Source organism: Helicoverpa armigera, chromosome 8 (assembly GCF_030705265.1).
Source record: "Helicoverpa armigera isolate CAAS_96S chromosome 8, ASM3070526v1, whole genome shotgun sequence".
NCBI classification, from domain to species: Eukaryota; Metazoa; Arthropoda; class Insecta; order Lepidoptera; family Noctuidae; genus Helicoverpa; species Helicoverpa armigera.
In genome coordinates this window covers 2,532,475-2,546,353 of record NC_087127.1, presented here as the reverse complement: position 1 = coordinate 2,546,353, position 13,879 = coordinate 2,532,475, and the positions used below count along the sequence as shown (strand labels likewise).

The 13,879-nt window shown below is 43.3% G+C and overlaps 1 protein-coding gene across 2 annotated transcripts; it reads right to left on the bottom strand.

The window, feature by feature from the left end:
• Window positions 1–292: 292 nt before the first annotated feature.
• On the bottom strand, window positions 293–13,769 carry LOC110383732 (uncharacterized). Of its 2 annotated transcripts, XM_049838173.2 has the most exons (13): window positions 13,347–13,769; window positions 12,828–12,986; window positions 5,640–5,752; window positions 5,324–5,468; window positions 4,896–5,123; window positions 3,355–3,499; window positions 2,890–3,005; window positions 2,250–2,450; window positions 1,829–2,015; window positions 1,472–1,587; window positions 926–1,120; window positions 656–760; window positions 293–545 (listed from the first exon to the last, which is right to left on the bottom strand). In XM_049838173.2, the coding sequence occupies exons 1-13, from the start codon at window positions 13,413–13,415 to the stop codon at window positions 447–449; spliced, it is 1,878 nt and encodes a 625-aa protein (XP_049694130.2). In that variant the 5' UTR covers window positions 13,416–13,769; the 3' UTR covers window positions 293–446. The 2 variants fall into 2 exon arrangements, with proteins under 2 accessions (XP_049694130.2, XP_021200224.3); XM_021344549.3 differs by lacking the exons at window positions 4,896–5,123; window positions 5,324–5,468; window positions 5,640–5,752; window positions 12,828–12,986; window positions 13,347–13,769 and adding an exon at window positions 3,730–4,213.
• Between the last annotated feature and the right edge of the window lie 110 nt (window positions 13,770–13,879).

The following is a 13,879-nucleotide window of genomic DNA, read 5'->3' as shown; positions in this document are numbered from 1 at the left end:
CATGTAGGAATTGTGAATGATGAAAGTTAGTTTAGATTTCTGATTGATTTTATAAATAAAAAACTACTAACAAAGACAACTTTTTGTTACGCTAAGCTACTGAACAGATCATTCGAATAAATCTTTCCTTATTAGGAAGCAACATTATTCCCAAGTAACATCGGCTATATTTTATCCGAGTACGGTAAGAAATAAGTTCCACCTGGCCGCAGACAAAGCCGCGGGGAAATAGCTAGTAGGTATTTGATTTAAAATATTTAAGTAGAATATGGTTAGCAAAAAAACAAAAAAATTTAAACAATTTTTGTTTTATTTTATTACAAAGTTTTAAAAATTCTAGACTACTCATTATAACAAAATAAATAACTATATAATTCCTGAATAATTACATGGCTAAAAATCCTACAAAAATTAACGCTCTCTTATCGCCTTTTCCCATCGCATCATTATCGCTCCCTTATAATATTCAAAATTTCTCTAAGTCCACCGTGTACTTTGAGTGCGGGCAATTTAGATTCGACCATAGAAAAGTCGCTTAACTCTATCTGTAACAAAAAAAAACAATATTAAAAAATAATCACTTTCCCGTTTCTAACCAACTTCAAAAGAGGAGGTACTTAATTCGGGTGTTTCTATTTTTATAAGAAGAACCTACCCCGTCAGGTGGATCTTTGTCTCTGGGCGGAAAGCGTCCATACATTCGTTCGCAGATCGCACAAAGTCCACACCAAGTCCGATATTTTATCGTATCTTCATCAGACTGAAAAAAAATGAGAATAAGTATATAGTAAAACTAAAAAAAAAAACTACATGCAATAATCGTCATTCCTCTGAGAAGAAAGCGAAAACTCCCATTCCTTTCCCCGAAAGCCGGTGGTTAGAAATAAATGAAGTAGGTAGGAATTTATGCATACAACAGACTTACTTCTATTCCATTATCACCCCCAGCTTCAGAACTGATAGGGGGTTTCTTGTAGCTCTCGAGGAGCGTAACTTTGATCTCATCGGGAATATTGTCCTCTTCCTCGTAAGAGGCCCACTCCATGATCTCCTTGAAGCGCTCCGCCTGATCGGCTGATAGGCTTCCGCCCATCATCATTATTAGGCCTTCTTCTATGTTCTGAAAATAATGAGCGAAGGTAAGTAAGTAAGGTCGACAAAGAATTTAAAGAAGAATTGAAAGCAATATTCTAGTCGAGAGGCATTTAAGGCATTGCTAAAAAAACGCAACGGAAAAAAGTAAGATCTGTTGATAGCTTTCATTTACAAATCTTGCCTATGGTCGAATAACATGTTTGAAGTACAAGTACCCACGAGTTCGGGAAATCCCCTGCACATCTCGACAAAGAAATAGAGATGCGATCATTTTCATAACAGATTTGATAAGTTTCCATTCATTCGGTCTGATCTTTGCAACACAACAATTATTATATTATTTATCTTAGTAGTAAGTGGGTACATTTTAATTTACCTTTTTTGGCATTCTGTATCCGTGTGGACGGAATTTTCTAAGCACCGTGAGGTACAGCAGTTGTTTCGACTTCTTCAGCGTCACAAAACGTGCTGCGTAGTTCATCGGAGTTAGACCTGCAAATATTCAATAAGAACCATGTACAAAATGTCCTATGCATTTAATGCATGAGTCTGATTTTTGAGTATCAAGTACAATACTGTTTAAAACTGTGCTATATCCAACACATGGTTAAGAGGGCAACGTAACGTTTCCTACTTCTCAATAGGAAGACCACTGCTTTTTCTGCAACGTCAATCCATTAAGAACAGTCATTCAAAAACGAACTCTCTCACAACAAAAATAAGATACACTCACTCTCCAACGCATAGGTGTCAATGGGCAGCGCAAACTGCGCATTCTGTCGGGAGAAGACCCTGGGTATATGCAGCCAGTCGCCCAGGCTGACTGCGGGTACCTTCAGCTCTCGGAGTAAGGTCTGCATCTCCTGGCCGTATGCGCGATCTGGACGTGTGCGCATAGCTTCTTCTAGGACGTAGCGACGCTGGAATTATGGAAAGGGTGATCAAAAACTTGAACTTAAAGAAATATGCACTATCTATTTAGAGACAGTGTATGCAGTAAAAAAGCCGCCTTTCGCAACCTAGGACTAACTAATCATCATCATCATCAGTATTTTTATCGTCCCACTACTAGGCACACGTCTCCTCTCACACAGAAAAGGATTGAGCGTTAATCACCACGCTTGCTAAATACGGGTTTGGTACTTATCACTCACCTTTATATTAAACTCAGTCTCAATAGCCTCCTCATCGACCTCCCGATGCAGATACTTCAGTATATCGTCATCGAGGAACGAGTCGGTCTTCTTGGCAGCAATCTGTCTGATGACCGGTAGTACAATGACATCATCCTCTTGAGCTGGTGCTATGGAACCGCGGGAACTGGGGTTGTGGGAGTCAGTACCGATGCCGGCGATCTGGTGAAACAAATGAGCTAAATTAAGTGGAGGTATAGTGACAGATTTTATCAATAATGAAGTACCTAGGTAGGATGTATTAATATTAAATTATTTGATGCAGCAGAAATATGTAAATAAACATAAATAAAAGCTACTTTTTATGTTGTCGTAATTAACTGGTTGATAGATAGCAAGAATCCCTATTGATATTATACATGCGAAAGTAACTGTCTGTCTGTCTGTTACCACGTCTAAACCACTGAACTGATTTTAATAAAATTTGGTACAGAGATAAAGTTGACCTTGAGAAAGAACATAGGATAGTTTTTATCTCGGACTTTTGAAGAGTTCTCTTGGAAACGCGATATAACCGAACTCTACGCGTGCGAAGCCGCGGGCGGAAGCTAGTATAAAAATAAATTAATTTATGTAAGTACGTAAATAGGAAGGTACATACTTGTGTCTCTGGATCCTGTTGCGCCTGCGCCGCGAGTCCAGCAGACGTCAATCGGTCACTGCCACCCTGACGTCCCTTTTTTCTTCTCTTACCACGCCTGCGACCTTCGCCGCTACCTAGAATCAAAGAGAGCAAATGTTATAAAGACTTTTAGATAGTACATAGATATCGCAGATCCTATTTAGCAAGTAACCCAATATTATAATCGCGTATGTATCACGCAAAAACTACTTAATGGATTTTGATGAAACTTGGCAAATATATCAGAATAACACATAATTAGTCTACTTTTTTCATCCAAGCGCAGTACACCGGACGCAGATAAAACCAAAAGTTAGTTCCAAATACATTGACTAAATGGCTAAGTTGCCAAGGGGAAGCTTATTTAAACATCTCTACTACTGGCGTGACTAATGGCGTAAACAGGTCGATACTATTTTGAAAGCCAATCTGTATAGGACATACCTCCTTCTTCTCCATTGGAGCCAGCTTCGTTCGCTTCATTAGCTTCTTTTTCTGCCTTGGATCGCTGTGACGCTGGTGGTTCAGCCTTTCCATTGTTCTTATTATTCTTCGTCGGTTTACCCAGGTTTAAAGCTTTCAGTTGATTCTGGAACGAGGTATTTTTATTACGAGACATTTCTGATGGCTAACGACTCTGCGACTAACTGAGGTTTGAAGTTTGGTTTGAACTAATGTTGTGACTATTTAGGTACCCACATATGATTTTATTTTTCTTACAAAATAGCGCAATTACTTAGGTTAATTTATTTCTACCTCCTACTCATTTTTAATAGGCGGTAAAAACAAATAAATAACGCAACGACACAACAGAATTACCTCAAGTTTCTTAAAAAACTCATCAGTGTTATGTGACAAAGGTTTCTCGCTAGTAACCAATTTTCTCGTCAATTTAACACTTGGCAGTTTCATTCGCTTCCTTTGACCAGTCGTACCCCAAGCGGTCATCGATAGAACTATGTTCGACGCACCTCTTTTCCTACTCCTCGGAGCGTAACTAATGACTATCTTCGTGAGGTGCATCGAGTTGCAGTCGCATGTCCTCGCCCGCACTAACGGAGGAAGCTTGGGAGCCTTTCGCCTAATTCGACGAGTTCTCAAAGTGGACAAATTATCTCCCGTCACAAAGAAACTCTTCTCCTTCAATTTCTTATCTTTTGCCACATCTTTATGCTTGCTTCTAACAGGCAACAATTTGGTCTTAGATATCAGAAAAGGTAACATATTTTTGCAAAATATGGTGTTTGCATTTAAGTCCTAGGACGACTAATCCGTGCAAATTGGCGTATCAGACTAACGTCAACAGCTGTATCGATCTATGTTTATCAACAGCGGAATGATGTTTGGAGTAACGCTCTAGTAACTCTTGGATAGGCTGGTGGGGAAAGTTTCCATACGTGTGATAAGAGCTCGAGGCTGGCGCTAAAACACTTACGTTGATAGCAGTTGTGACGCAATTTAAGTCTCGTTGGTAGGTACAGCTTTATTAATTCACGATTTAGTTGATAATATCGCTCGCGACACGTGAGAGATTAGAGGTAACAACATTGAGGGAACGTTTCGCATTGAAGTATAAAGAAAGTTTAAGCCTACCTAAAGCTTTCATAAATATACCAATATTAGAGAAGCCACTATATGGCCAATAGCTACATAATAAGAAGTTTTGAGCTTTACGATTATTTGCCGAATAGTGGTGCCTGCCTACTCATATAGGTACGCGAGACCATAAATCTTCTACAATATCCAGCTGTTACCTACGTATATGAGCACAATTAGGAGGTGACATATATTTGGTGTGACCTTCTTGATTTGATAATAGCATGAATAGCATCATTACGGAGATGATGTCAGGCGACAAACATTTGCAAGACACCACCCACAGTATGACGCTAATGTTAAGAGGTCACAGTACCCTATTCGTGACTGCTGAATTTTGATACTGATTTTGCAACTAATGTCAATTAATTATTTGTTTATTATATTACCTTTTTCGCAATCCTAACGCTTTGAGGCTCCTTCACAGGCACGGCCCTCTTGGACAACACGACGGGAGAGGCAAGAGGAGGCAACTGCTCACTCTGTCCTTTGAGCAGTCGGTTGTGGGCACCCTCTGACAGATTCAGTGAGGGCAATGTGGACCTCTCGTTAGTGGGGCTTGTGTTTTGACCAGCCGTCGCTTCTGAAGTTGTGTAGCCGTGGTAGTAGATGGTTTCCTGTATAAATAAAAATAATAAAGCACCTGTAATGTTGTCTATTTAGGGTATTCTATCACTGACAGAAGCCCACAATGTTGAAAAGATATGAAAATTTTAGATATGATAAGATATGTATCGGTAACAGAAAAAAGTCCCCTAAAATGAACTCTATAAAAAGTAACTCAACAAGTAGATACACAAGTGATCGTCTGGTCTACCTGACTGTGACTTCGTCTCAGGTCCAATACAATAGTAGTTCTTTGATGTGGCTGGTCCGGAGTGAGACATCGCCGAGAACCCCTAGACTTGCCACTGGCAAGTGTCGGGGCCGGAGTGAGCGGTCTTGAGTCTGTCTCCGCATATCTACAAAGTAAAGATCATAAAATTACTGGCAGGTAATTTCTAAAACGCATCTTATGGTAAAGATCTAACATTTTACGGGCATTTTAAACGTAGGTATATTGCTCTACTTACTATACAAGTTTGGTGCACCCAGATAAGACTGGTGATGAAGTAGGTAGAGGATAACGTTACCTCCTAAACATATCTTCAGTAAAAATATCATGGGGTGTTCTATTCTTATCCTTGTCGCCGCCATCTTGGAATTTCGACAAGTCTTCTTGGAAATAATGACCCCTGCCTTCTATCTGTAAGTAGATTGAAGATAATGTTTAAGTAGATATTAAAAAATGTATCCAGAAATTAGAACCTACGACTCAGTCTGAACGACAGAACTTAGCAATGATCAGCTAAGAACTTATTTATCTATCTCCTAGTACATATATAGTCCTCCTTATCGTTTTCGATAACGGCGACCTATGGCAAGTTCACCTCCTAGCATGAGCCCTGATGTGACTGGCGAAACCGAGTTTGGATTTAAAGACCCGGTCGCAAGTGCTGCAGAATAACATCATCATCATCAGCCTATCGCAGTCCACTGCTGGACATAGGCCTCTCCAAGTGCACGCCACTGAGATCGATTTTCGGCTACTCGCATCCAGCTCCTGCCAGCCGTCTTGCGCAAGTCATCACTCCACCGTGCCTGAGGACGTCCTACACTACGCTTGCCGAGGCGTGGTCTCCACTCTAGAACTCGTTTACCCCAACGGTTATCGGTTCTTCGGCTAATATGGCCAGCCCACTGCCACTTCAGCTTGCTGATTCGGTGGGCTATGTCGATGACCTTGGTTCTCTGACGGATTACCTCATTTCTGATGCGATCCCTCAGAGAAATGCCAAGCATAGCCCTTTCCATAGCCCGCTGAGCGACTTTAAACTTGTGGACCAGCCGTACCGTCAGTGTCCACGTTTCGGCTCCGTAAGTCATGACAGGTAGGACGCACTGATTGAAGACTTTCGTCTTTAGGCACTGTGGGATCGACGATGTTAGGACTCGACGTAGCTTCCCAAATGCAGCCCACCCCAACTGAATTCTCCTATTCACCTCGTCCTCAAAGTTGTTTCTACCTAACTGCAATGTCTGCCCGAGGTATACATATTTCCGAACAACTTCGAGAACGGCGCCGTGTATCGCAATCGGTTCCGGTAGAACATGTTCATTGAACATGACCTTGGTTTTGTCCAAGTTCATCCGTAGGCCGATGCGTGGAGAAGATTCAGCCAGGTCGTTCAGCATTTGTTGTAGGTCCTGCAGCGTTTCTGCCATGATGACGATATCGTCAGCAAATCGCAAGTGAGAGATGTGTTCGCCATTGATGTTGATGCCACGTCCTTTCCAGTTCAGCGTCTTGAACATATCCTCCATTGCATTAGTGAACAGTTTCGGGGAAATAACATCCCTTGTCTCACTCCTCGATGCAACGGTATGGGCCTTGTTTGCTGATTTTGTACTTGGACGGACATTGTAGCGGCTTCGTAGAGACATCTCATCACTTGGATGTATCGCCAATCTACTTGACAACGCTGCAGGGACTCCAGAACAGACCAGATTTCAACCGAGTCAAAGGCCTTCTCATAGTCCACAAATGCTAGACACAGGGGCTGATTATACTCTTCGGTCTTCTGTATAATCTGCCGCACTGTGTGGATGTGGTCTATGGTGCCGTATCCGCTCGAAACCCAGCCTGCTCCGGTGGTTGGAATTCGTCGAGTCTTCGCGCAAGTCGGTTCGTGATCACTCTTGAGAACAGCTTATATACGTGGCTTAGGAGGAAATGGGTCGATAGTTCTTCAGCTGGGTTTTGTCTCCCTTTTGAAGAACAGGACGACAACACTCCTACTCCACGCCTCTGGAGTTCTCCCTTCAAACAGGACGGCATTAAAAAGCTTCTGGAGCTCCCCCAGTACGGGCTTTCCTCCTGCTTTTAATAGCTCTGTTGTAATGCCATCCTCGCCAGGGGCTTTTCCATTTTTGAGCTGTCTCAGAGCAATCTCGATTTCGCCACTGCTGACTTCTGGCAGGTCTTCGGTGAAATGGCGCGTTAATGTGGCTCTAGAATCCTCATTTCCGGGATCAGGTCGAGATGCATGCGATGCGTATAACCGGCCATAGAAATTTTCCACTTCCGAAAGGACTGCCGGCACCGAAGAAACGACTTCTCCACTTGTTGTGGTCAGCTTCGTCAAGTGGCTTCTTCCAAGAGATTGTACGAACCTTCTTTCTTGCCCTTACGCTGCATGTTACAGAATCTCGAACCTTCCTCCCTGAGGATCCGAACCACATATTCGTGGTTCTGGTTAACGTCTGTTGTGGTTTCCACGGCGGCAAATCGGTTCTCCAAATTTGACTGGAACGTTTCAGATCCTGTCATGATTTGGAGCAGTGTTGGTCGGAGCCTGGCCTTCATCAGACGGAAACGTTCAGCCTTGAAGTTGATATTCAGAGAGCCTCGGACAAGTCGGTGATCGCTACCGGTATTAAACCTATTGATCACGGAGACGTCTCTGAATATGTGCTTCTTGTTCGTCATGATGAAGTCAATCTCATTTTTAGTCATAGTGTCGGGGCTTTGCCACGTCCACTTCCTTTGGGGCTGCTTTTTGAAAAAAGAGTTCATCAAAAAGAGCCCCTCACGTTCGAGGAAGTTGACGAGCATTTGCCCCCTATGATTCCTGCTTCCAAATCCATGGGATCCTACTGCCGATTCGCCGCAAATCTGTACTCCCACTTTAGCGTTAAAGTCCCCCATGACAACGGTGTAATGGGTCTTTGTAGTGAAGTGGAGGGCCCTTGATATATCATCAAACATATCCTCCACTTCATCGTCTGAATGTGTCGAGGTCGGTGCGTACACTTGCACTACCTTGAGGCTATACCTGTCGGTGAGCTTTAAGATAAGGTACGCTACCCTGTTCGACACACTAGACACCTCCACAACGTTATCAGCTAGGGACTTATTAACCAGAAACCCAACGCCACCTTGGGATTGTTGGTCTCCCTCTCGGAAGTACATTAGGTGACCTGATTCGAGGGTTATGGTGTCCTCCCCCTCTCTTCGAACTTCACATAACCCTAATATGTGCCACCTAATCTTCCCAAGTTCCACCTCGAGTTGCGCCAGATGCGAGTCAAGCCGTAGCGTGCGGCCGTTGTACGTCGCCAGAGTCAGTTTTGTTTGGTGGCCTCCCGTAACCCGGAGATTCTTCGCACCCCCTGCCCCGCCGTAACCACGGTCGCCACCATGACCGGGAATAGCGGGACTGCCGGGAACTAGGGGCCGTGGCTTTTTTGTGCTGCTCATAAAGGTATTTAGCCTACTGCTATCACGCTGGCCAGACGGGTTGATAGAGGGTTTTTTCCGAGTTTTCCTTCTCTTGCACTGGTGTTTGGTGCATTTTATACTCCATTAGTCGACTTTTACGACACCCACTGGAAGAAGGGGTAGCGACATATGTATTCTTAAGCCGTCGCTACACGGCTTTATACGGCAGAATAACTGACCCGCACTATTGAGAGTATAGTTGTATGAAGGCTTAGGTCTCTCTTTTCGTAACTGGCGCTTTTCGTCTAAAGCCTCGAGTCTTTTTTCTTCGAATAACTTGACGTTTTCATAGATCGTTTTGCGCCAAGATGACCTATTTAAGGCAAGCCTCTCCCAATCTGTAGGGTGGATACCGCACTCTTTCAGATGTCTTTTGAACACGTCCTTGTAGCGAAGATATTGTCCTCCTTGCTTGCGTTTACCTTCTGCCATCTCGGAATAGAAGATCGCTTTAGGTAGACGGTGGTTGTCCATGCGAAGGACGTGTCCACACCACCTGAGTTGTCGTTGCATTAACAACGCCTCCATTCCATACATATTAGACCGTCGGAGAACCTCCGTGTTGGAAACGCGATCTTGCCATTTTATTCTTAAGATCGACCTCAGACACCTAAGATGGAATGTGTCGAGTTTTTTTACATCTGACTTATATAGGCACCACGTCTCCGCGCCATACATAAGCAGAGGCAACACTAGTGCTTTGTAAACGTTAATTTTAGTTTGCAGCTTTATGTCATGGGATCTCCAGACACGGTCATTGAGTCGTCCAAATGTTGCAGCCGCGTTTGCGATGCGTAGAGGTATCTCTGAAGCTAGGGTGTTATCATTTCTGATATTGCTTCCAAGGTATTTAAAATGAGTTACTTCCTCTAGTGGCTTGCCATCCACTTTTACAGTCTCCTTGTCTAGTTCGTGTCCACGTGACGGTTGTTTGAGGATCTGTGTCTTAGCGATGCTTATGACTAAGCCAAATCTTATGCAGGACTGATGTAATGCATCGACGTATTTTTGCAAATGTGTCAGGTTGTCAGACATAAGACACACATCGTCAGCGTAGAGAATTTCGAGGATGGAGATCTTAGTCAGTTTAGTTTTTGCCCTGAACCTTGAAATATCGAAAACGCCCTTATCAGTACGAACATTAAGTTGTATCTGATCATGACAATATTCCAAGGCATCTCTCATAACAACCGAAAAATAGATGGCAAAGAGTGTGGGTGCCATGACGCAGCCCTGTTTTACTCCACTCGTAATCTGGATTTCCTCAGAAAGTTCATTTTCATGCTGGACTTTCGCTTTCATGTCAGTGTGAAAATGACGTATGAGGTTGATGAACTTCTTTGGATATCCAGATTTCTGGAGAATAAGCCAGAGAGCCTCACGTGGAACTCTATCAAATGCTTTCTCTAGATCGACAAAACACATGTAGAGAGGCTTTTGGTGTTCCAAGCTTTTCTCCTGGAGTTGCCTTACGACGGAGATGGCGTCGATAGTACCTCTGGCTGGACGGAAGCCACATTGACTCTCAGGCAGGTAATCCTCCGCTAAGCTACTGAGACGACTGTTAATAATATGTGCTAAGATTTTGCCGGCACTAGAAAGAAGTGATATGCCCCTATATGAGCTGCAGTCGGAGACATCTCCTTTCCCTTTATATAGCTTGCAGACCTTTGTACGATGTTTTTCCCACTGTATTTGTAGACTTCCGATGGCAACTGATCCAAGCCAGGTGTTTTTGAGTTTTTGAGCCGTTTTATTGCCTTAACAAACTCTTCAAAAGTAGGTGGATCCTCTAGTTGTTGGCAGACAGGCATTTCTTTAAGATTGCTGATATATGACAAGTCAGCTCTGAGCGCATCGGGATTCAAAACATCATTGAAATGTTCTGCCCATCGCATTATTACATCGGCTTTCGATGTAACTCGGTTCTGCTTGTCTTTTGTATACATTGGTGCTATTTTTCTTGCCCGTGGGCCGAAAATAGTTCGTATACCCTCAAAGAATCTGCCAGTCTGGTGAGTGTCAGCGTAGTGCTGCAATTCAGTAGCTTTCTCTGTCCACCACTTGTTTTTCAGCTCACGAACTTTACCCTTCAATCTCTGTGAAGCGTCCCTAGTGCTGCACGTGTCTGTCTGCTTTGAATTTAGTTGATGCCTGTGTTGCTCAACTAACGTTCTTATTTCTATGTCGGATTCGTCAAACCAGTCTTGGTTCCTTTTCTGAGGTTTTCCTATAACTTCCTGTGCACAGCCATGCAGGTGTTTGGCATAGGCTCTCCATTCTCCATCTATATCACTAAGTTCAGCATCCGGAGCACTCGCAGCAAATTTTAAATCTAACGCTTTGCCTAAGTCGGGTGAGGTGATAAGATTCGCGAAGGCCAGCTTGGAAGGAATTTTGTTTGGAGCTCGTCGTGGTGCTTTCAGTTGCAGATACATCTTTGATCGAATAAGGCGGTGATCAGTCCAGCCAACGGCGCCACGCATTGCTCTTGTAACAAGAACGTCACGCAGGTCCCTTTGACGGACAATAACATAGTCTAAAAGATGCCAGTGCTTGGATCTTGGGTGCATCCACGAGGTCTTGTGTTTCTCAGCAAGTCGGAAATATGTATTTGTGATACTAAGGTTAAATTGTGCACATAACGACAGTAGTCTAAGGCCATTATCATTACATTTACCAACTCCATGTTTACCGAGAGCACCGTTCCAGATATCAGATTCGGTGCCAACACGAGCATTGAAATCACCCAGCAAAATAACTTTATCACAAACTGGGATATTCTCAAGAGTTTGTCTTAGCTGTTGGTAGAACATCTCTTTATCTTCATCAGCAGAAGGCAGTGTAGGTGCATATACACTTATGAGATGGGCGTGCTTATTGCTGGCAATTGGGATCCGTAGAGTCATGAGACGGTCATTGACACCCTTGGGTAGTTCACTCAGATCTCTCACCAGACCATTGCGGATAGCAAAACCTACACCACTACCAGCCCTCTCGCTGGCGGGTCGTCCATTTCAGTAATAGGTGTAGCCTCCGAGCTGTTCACACAGCTCTCCCGTATCGCTTAAGTGCGTTTCGCTAATTGCGGCTATATCTATATTATAGCGAGCCAAATCCCTTGCTATTAGGGCGGTTTTTCTTTCTGGGCACAGGTTATGGTCATTATCGAGTAGAGTCCGTACATTCCATGTAGCGATGCAAAGTTTTCGGTTTTTATTCGAATCGTTAACTTTTTTCTGTGTCTTCTGACCGCATTTGACGATGTCCAAGTGCCCGCGGTTTGACACTTGGATGATGGATGGGACAGACTATTTTTGGGCCACCTTTTCTAGACCCCTCCTCTATGCAGAGGAAAGCAGAGCGATCCTAAATAGGGCTGCTTTGTCACCAGTTGTGCTGCCGAACCCAGAATCCCGTCCCAATCGATTCCGGAAGCGACCACTCTCCCCTGGCCGCCTACGTGCAGAATGCTAACTAGAGCCTCGGTACATCGACACCTACGCCCCACCGCCAGCATCCCATCGCCGCAGGGCTTTCATCGCTAAGATCCGGAGGTATATTTGCTAAGGTCATCTGCGCGTGACTTTGATTATAGTGGATATGCAGTTGCGCAAATACACACCCACTCTCTCGCTCCCGTTCTCTGTATTCCAATGGACTGGCAAGCCAGTACGATTGGCAGAGGCAGGAGTGCAGCGAAAGGCCGTAAACCACTATATGGATCCTGATAAACGCCCTTGAGGTTTTTCGCATTACCCTGCTGCGTTATCCGTCATTATAGTTAAAGTTGGTACGGACTATAAAGACGGAGCAGACTCAGAATATTGGGGATCACCAAATTCCTTTTGTCACTTCTAGCGACACCCATAGGAAGGAAAGGGCGACCTACCTTGTTAGCAACGTAAGTTTTTACTGTACGCGTGTCCGCCCCCCACGTGGCTTGATGTTCAGCTCGGACGTAAGGTAGGATTTAGGAGAACATAAAGCACCAACTTACCCAGTTATCCTTAGCCCGTTTAACAACATCCTTAGCCTCGGTGTCAGCAGGGTGATTGCAGAGCACGGAGCAAGCAAAGGGGAACGGGTTGTAAAGGCCAGCGTAGGGCCGCAGCATAAACGGGGCAGGAATGACTTCGCATCGCAGATCTATAATACTCTGAAATTTGGGTCCTTTAGTTAAGTATGTTGAGTGGTTTCTATTAGAATTTGGTGCAAGACTATATAATACCTAAGTAACGCTTATTATTTACTGTACCAAAATGCCTATAGGTACCTACTTAACTACTTATTATCCAGGTTATTTTTTTGGCATGGATTCGGTCTGACAAGTGACGTAACTAAACGAAGCAGTAGGAATTCTGATAAGGTGGGCTTAAAATAAAAATATCAACAGGAAAATGCTCTAGTTTATGTTAAGCTTCTTCTAAACAAACTTGCGTAACATTCTCCTGGGCCCAATGTTTACAAAATAGAAGGGTTGTTATTTTATGATGTAAGTTAACTCTAATGTGCAAACCTTTGGCTGGTAATATGCAGGTTTCGGAGCAACACTTGCCAATAAGCCTGTATTGCTCAAAAGCCCCATTATTCACATTATTTTCAATATTTTCCTGTAACGTGTACGTAGCGTCGTCGTATGTTATCGACCCAACTATCACCTAGTTACTTGGAGGAAAAAACGAATTCCGATATGGATAAAATAATATTTTCGTAAAAAGCAAGATTTTTCTGACAAAACATCTGCCAGTGCCAGAAAGTATTGAAAAACTATAACAAATTCTGAAATAAGTTCGAATTCTTGGAATGAAACCTTTTTGTTACCAATTAGCGTAGTTTGATCGAGTGGACTTTTTGGACAGATCATTGATTTCGCAGTGGATTCACGTGAATACATAGAATCTCTCCAGATCTTGGCCAAGACCTTAACCAAGGAGGTGGTGGGTAGGCTATTACTAGGCAATATTTTCACTTTATTTTATCATATTTATTGTACTTGTTATTATTTTTGGACTTCAGTAATGGCAAATAGAAAGTTATATTTATGTTATA

Excerpts from the sequence above, each read along its gene's own strand:
- LOC110383732 (XM_049838173.2), bottom strand. The coding sequence starts at position 13,415 with ATGGGGCTTTTGAGCAATACAGGCTTATTGGCAAGTGTTGCTCCGAAA. Across the intron at positions 5,753-12,827 it reads AACGGGCTAAGGATAACTGG|ATAGAAGGCAGGGGTCATTA; the intron begins GTAAGTTGGTGC and ends ATCTACTTACAG. Across the intron at positions 5,124-5,323 it reads TGAGACGAAGTCACAGTCAG|GAAACCATCTACTACCACGG; the intron begins GTAGACCAGACG and ends TTATTTATACAG.